This window comes from Somniosus microcephalus, unplaced genomic scaffold (assembly GCF_052327205.1).
Source record: "Somniosus microcephalus isolate GS21.2 unplaced genomic scaffold, FLI_Smic_1.0 unresolved_chr7, whole genome shotgun sequence".
In the NCBI taxonomy this organism is placed as follows: domain Eukaryota; kingdom Metazoa; phylum Chordata; class Chondrichthyes; order Squaliformes; family Somniosidae; genus Somniosus; species Somniosus microcephalus.
The window spans coordinates 29,937,791-29,944,264 of NW_028225185.1; the positions used below are offsets into that span (position 1 = coordinate 29,937,791).

The 6,474-nt window shown below is 57.5% G+C and overlaps 1 protein-coding gene across 2 annotated transcripts in view; it reads right to left on the reverse strand.

Moving 5' to 3' along the window:
• Positions 1-5,708, reverse strand: part of wasb (WASP actin nucleation promoting factor b) — a 48,871-nt gene extending 43,163 nt beyond the window's left edge. The window contains exon 1 of one of the 2 annotated variants that reach the window (XM_085978861.1): positions 5,537-5,708. In XM_085978861.1, the coding sequence (XP_085834987.1) occupies positions 5,537-5,620 (84 nt within the window). In that variant the 5' untranslated portion in view covers positions 5,621-5,708. The remainder of the gene's footprint in view (positions 1-5,536) is intronic. The other variant, XM_085978860.1, reaches the window with a different exon arrangement.
• Positions 5,709-6,474: the final 766 nt, after the last annotated feature.

Below are 6,474 nucleotides of genomic sequence, written 5' to 3' on the forward strand. Positions count from 1 at the left end.
GAGCTGACACTGAGACACACACACTGGCCGTACAGTCCCAGACGGGAGTGAATCATTCCCTTTTACCTGCTGTGTGTGCTGAACATGTACAGGAGCCGACACTGAGACACACACACGGGCCGTACAGTCCCAGGCGGGAGTGAATCGTTCCCTTTTACCCGCAGTGTGTGCTGTACGTATACAGGAGCTGACACTGAAACACACACACGGGCCGTACAGTACCAGGCGGGAGTGAATCATTGATGTTCAGAGTGACCTGGGTGTCCTTGTACACGAATCACTGAAAGTTAACATGCAGGTACAGCAAGCAATTCGGAAAGCTAATGGTACGTTGGTCTTTATTACAAGAGGATTTGAGTATAAGAGTAAAGATGTCTTACTGCAATTATACAGGGCCCTGGTGAGACCACACCTGGAGTATTGTGGACAGTTTTGGTCTCCTTACCTAAGGAAGGATATACTTGCCACAGAGGGAGTGCAGCGAAGGTTCACCAGACTGGTTCCTGGGAGTGTCGGCCTGGATTATGGGGCTCGAGTCTCTGAAGTGGGACTCGAACCCACACGACCTTCTGACTCAGAGGCGAGAGTGCTGTCAAGTGAGGCATCCCACAAGAGCATCCTCGCCCCATCTAGGCAACGCGGGGGAACAGGATCAGACACGGCTGCGACGACCACTGCGGTCGAATAGCCGACTGACTTGCCCCATGAAAAGGCCAGAGCACGGCCCAGGATGCCAGGCAGCTGAGGGGAGGCCAAGGAGAAATGAGGCGAGGCGATTGACTTGCGACCTCGGTGGCCCAGACTGGAGACACAGCGAGGGGGACAGGAAGTGGTTCGCTCGCGCCCCGGCTGATTCACAGCTCTGTAAAAACAGGAAACAGCTCGAAATAGGAGAGCTGTCACCAGTAGCAGAACAAGCAATGGCTGCAAGAGACAAAGCATTTCCTGCTCAGTAACTCATTATACCTGCCCTGGGAGTGTTTGATGGGACAGTGTAGAGGGAGCTTTACTCTGTATCTAACCTGTGCTGTACCTGCCCTGGGAGTGTTTGATGGGACAGTGTAGAGGGAGCTTTACTCTGTATCTAACCCGTGCTGTACCTGCCCTGGGAGTGTTTGATGGGACAGTGTAGAGGGAGCTTTACTCTGTATCTAACCTGTGCTGTACCTGCCCTGGGAGTGTTTGATGGGACAGTGTAGAGGGAGCTTTACTCTGTATCTAACCCGTGCTGTACCTGTCCCGGGAGTGTTTGATGGGACAGTGTAGAGGGAGCTTTACTCTGTATCTAACCCGTGCTGTACCTGCCCTGGGAGTGTTTGATGAGACAGCGTAGAGGGAGCTTTACCCTGTATCTAACCCGTGCTGTACCTGCCCTGGGAGTGTATGATGGGGACAGTGTAGAGGGAGCTTTACTCTGTATCTAACCCGTGCTGTACCTGTCCCGGGAGTGTTTGATGGGACAGTGTAGAGGGAGCTTTACTCTGTATCTAACCCGTGCTGTACCTGCCCTGGGAGTGTTTGATGGGGACAGTGTAGAGGGAGCTTTACTCTGTATCTAACCCGTGCTGTACCTGCCCTGGGAGTGTTTGATGGGGACAGTGTAGAGGGAGCTTTACTCTGTATCTAACCCGTGCTGCACCTGCCCTGGGAGTGTTTGATGGGACAGTGTAGAGGCAGCTTCACTCTGTATCTAACCCGTGATGTACCTGCCCTGGGAGTGTTTGATGGGACAGTGTAGAGGGAGCTTTACCCTGTATCTAACCCGTGCTGTACCTGCCCTGGGAGTGTTTGATGAGACAGCGTAGAGGGAGCTTTACTCTGTATCTAACCCATGCTGTACCTGCCCTGGGAGTGTTTGATGGGGACAGCGTAGAGGGAGATTTACTCTGTATATAACCTGTGCTGTACCTGCCGTGGGAGTGTTTGACTCTCACTGGGGTACAGGTTCCACAGACACTGACTCTCACTGGGGTACTGGTTACACAGACACTGACTCTCACCGGGGTACGGGTCCCACAGACACTGACTCTCACTGGGGTACGGGTCCCACAGACACTGACTCTCACTGGGGTACGGGTCCCACAGACACTGACTCTCACTTGGGTACGGGTCCCACAGACACTGACTCTCACTGGGGTACGGGTCCCACAGACACTGCCTCTCGCTGGGGTACGGGTCCCACAGACACTGACTCTCACTGGGGTACGGGTCCCACACACACTGACTCTCACTGGGGTACGGGTTCCACACACACTGACTCTCACTGGGGTATGGGTCCCACAGACACTGACTCTCACTGGGGTACGGGTTCCACAGACACTGACTCTCACTGGGGTACGGGTTCCACAGACACTGACTCTCACTGGGGTACGGGTCCCACACACACTGACTCTCACTGGGGTACGGGTCCCACACACACTGACTCTCACTGGGGTACGGGTTCCACAGACACTGACTCTCACTGGGGTACGGGTTCCACAGACACTGACTCTCACTGGGGTACGGGTCCCACACACACTGACTCTCACTGGGGTACGGGTTCCACAGACACTGACTCTCACTGGGGTACGGGTCCCACACACACTGACTCTCACTGGGGTACGGGTTCCACAGACACTGACTCTCACTGGGGTACGGGTTCCACAGACACTGACTCTCACTGGGGTACGGGTCCCACACACACTGACTCTCACTGGGGTACGGGTCCCACACACACTGACTCTCACTGGGGTACGGGTTCCACAGACACTGACTCTCACTGGGGTACAGGTTCCACAGACACTGACTCTCACTGGGGTACGGGTTCCACACACACTGACTCTCACTGGGGTACGGGTCCCACACACACTGACTCTCACTGGGGTACGGGTTCCACAGACACTGACTCTCACTGGGGTACGGGTTCCACACACACTGACTCTCACTGGGGTACGGGTTCCACACACACTGACTCTCACTGGGGTGCAGGTCCCACACACACTGATTCTCACTGGGATACGGGTTCCACACACACTGACTCTCACTGGGGTACGGGTTCCACAGACACTGACTCTCACTGGGGTACGGGTTCCACACACACTGACTCTCACTGGGGTACGAGTCCCACACACACTGACTCTCACTGGGGTACGGGTTCCACAGACACTGACTCTCACTGGGGTACGGGTTCCACACACACTGACTCTCACTGGGGTACGGGTTCCACACACACTGACTCTCACTGGGGTACGGGTTCCACACACACTGACTCTCACTGGGGTGCAGGTCCCACACACACTGATTCTCACTGGGGTACGGGTTCCACACACACTGACTCTCACTGGGGTGCGGGTTCCACACACACTCGGCTGAAAATTCAGTAGCCTTAGCGCCTCATTTGAGGCGCTAGAGGGCCTTGCGCCGGAGTTATGGCCAGTAGTGAAATTCCCTGGGGCCCTAAATCGGCGTTGCTCCGGTAGCGCTGCGCCGGCACCGATGACGTCATCGGTGTGCGCAGCGTCCCGGTTGCCGTGGTAACCCGCCCGAACTCCAAAATTGAGTTGCGGCCGCCTCGCCCGTGGCAGCCGCAACCAGCGTTTTGTCAGAGGTGCCTTACTGCAGTTAGCGCCGGCGCATTAAAGGCCCCGCGGCGGCCGGCCGCTTTCCCGCCGGCCGCCTGCCCGCAGCTCCCTCCCCGGACTTCTCCCCCCTCCCCGCCCCCCCGGAACAGATGCAAGCCTGGCACTTGTCCGAGGTGCCGGGCTCAATTTTAAGCAGATTTGCGCGGGCCGCGGCCGGGTGCAGGCAGCTCCTCCTTAACGGAAGGAGGAGGCCTGCACTTCCCCAGCCTGCCGCACCGCATCGGGTGCCGCAGCGCCGGAATTGCGGCGCGAAACGGCAGTTAGCGCCCTTTTCCAGGCGCTAAGACCCTTCAGTAGCGCCGGCAGCCGTTTGGGCGCGGCGCCACTGAATTTTTGGCGCGCGCAGGGGACTTAGCGCCGGCACTAATTTCCGGCGCTAAAGCCCTGGCTAAGCCAAAGCCCAATTTCTAGGCCACTGACTCTCACTGGGGTACGGGTTCCACAGACACTGACTCTCACTGGGGTACGGGTTCCACACACACTGACTCTCACTGGGGTACGGGTTCCACACACACTGACTCTCACTGGGGTACGGGTTCCACAGACACTGACTCTCACTGGGGTACGGGTTACACACACACTGACTCTCACTGGGGTACGGGTTCCACACACACTGACTCTCACTGGGGTACGGGTTCCACAGACACTGACTCTCACTGGGGTACGGGTTACACACACACTGACTCTCACTGGGGTACGGGTTACACACACACTGACTCTCACTGGGGTACGGGTTCCACAGACACTGACTCTCACTGGGGTACGGGTTACACACACACTGACTCTCATTGGGGTACGGGTTCCACCCACACTGACTCTCACTGGGGTACGGGTTCCACACACACTGACTCTCACTGGGGTACGGGTCCCACAGACACTGACTCTCACTGGGGTACGGGTCCCACAGACACTGACTCTCACTGGGGTACGGGTTCCACAGACACTGACTCTCACTGGGGTACGGGTCCCACACACACTGACTCTCACTGGGGTACGGGTCCCACACACACTGACTCTCACTGGGGTACGGGTTCCACAGACACTGACTCTCACTGGGGTACGGGTTCCACACACACTGACTCTCACTGGGGTACGGGTTCCACACACACTGACTCTCACTGGGGTACGGGTTCCACACACACTGACTCTCACTGGGGTACGGGTCCCACACACACTGACTCTCACTGGGGTACGGGTTCCACACACACTGACTCTCACTGGGGTATGGGTTCCACACACACTGACTCTCACTGGGGTACGGGTTCCACACACACTGACTCTCCCTGGGGTACGGGTTCCACCCACACTGACTCTCACTGGGGTACGGGTTCCACAGACACTGACTCTCACTGGGGTACGGGTCCCACAGACACTGACTCTCACTGGGGTACGGGTTCCACACACACTGACTCTCACTGGGGTACGGGTCCCACAGACACTGACTCTCACTGGGGTACGGGTTCCACACACACTGACTCTCACTGGGGTACGGGTTCCACACACACTGACTCTCACTGGGGTACGGGTTCCACAGACACTGACTCTCACTGGGGTACGGGTTCCACACACACTGACTCTCACTGGGGTACGGGTTCCACAGACACTGACTCTCACTGGGGTACGGGTTCCACAGACACTGACTCTCACTGGGGTACGGGTCCCACACACACTGACTCTCACTGGGGTACGGGTCCCACACACACTGACTCTCACTGGGGTACGGGTTCCACAGACACTGACTCTCACTGGGGTACGGGTCCCACACACACTGACTCTCACTGGGGTACGGGTTCCACACCTCCTTCCCTGACCCTGAATCAGGGAATGAGGCCGAGATCCTCCTGTGCCTGTGAGGGTAGGTGCTGCCTCGCCCACACTCGTGGGACGGGAGGGTGCGACAGATGCTCCCCACTCACCACCGTCTTGCGTCCCAGCAGCTCGAACAGGACCTGGTTCTCATGATCGGAGAGCAGCCTAGAGGGGACGTGACCTTTGTTCATGGTTTCACAGTCGCCGGTTTCTCTTCAATGTCGCCCCTTGGCTCTGCTACCACTCACTTCCTCACTGCGCAGCCGAGCCGACACAGGAAGTCTCCTCCTGACCACAAGCTCTTGCGAGACGCTCTCGTGTGACTCTCGGCCTTCCGGGAACGAGGCTCCGCGCCGTACGTGATCGAGCTCTTCTCATCCTCCTGTTCAAATCCCTCCACGTCCCACCTCGCACCCTCCCTATCTCTGTAACCTCCTCAAACCCCACAAACCCTCCCAGATCTCTGCGCTCCTCCAATTCTGGCCTCCCCCCGATTTCCATCACTCCGCCATTGGCGACCGCGCCAGGGCCCCTGAGCTCTGGAATTCCCTCCCTACACCTCTCCGCCTCTCTCTCTCCTCCTTTAAGACGCTCCTTAAAACCGACCTCTTTGACCAAGCTTTTGGTCACCTGCCCCTAATATCTCCTTATGTGGCTCGGTGTCGAATTGTGTTCGATAATCGCTCCTTTGAAATGCCCTGGGACGTTTTACTACGTTAAAGGCGGTATATAAATGCACATTGTTGAGCCGCACCAACCCAGTAGGCGGCTGGTTCATTCCCAGCCATATATGGGGGTAGAGGGCACTGCAATTGGTATTAACGCCCAAGTATTGGGCGGTGATGGGGGTGGGGTGTGTGGGCGAGGGTGGGAGGAGAAGTTCCCGACCTAATTCCAACCCCTCAGCTCCTTCCCGCGTGGCTGTAGGATCACCTTAGCTTGGTCGCGATGCCCCTCGCAGTCGAATAGCCCCGGCTGTTCTCAGCATCTGGGGGTCACTCGCCGCACTGTCGGAGGGGCGGTACTGAGGGAGCGCCGCACTGTC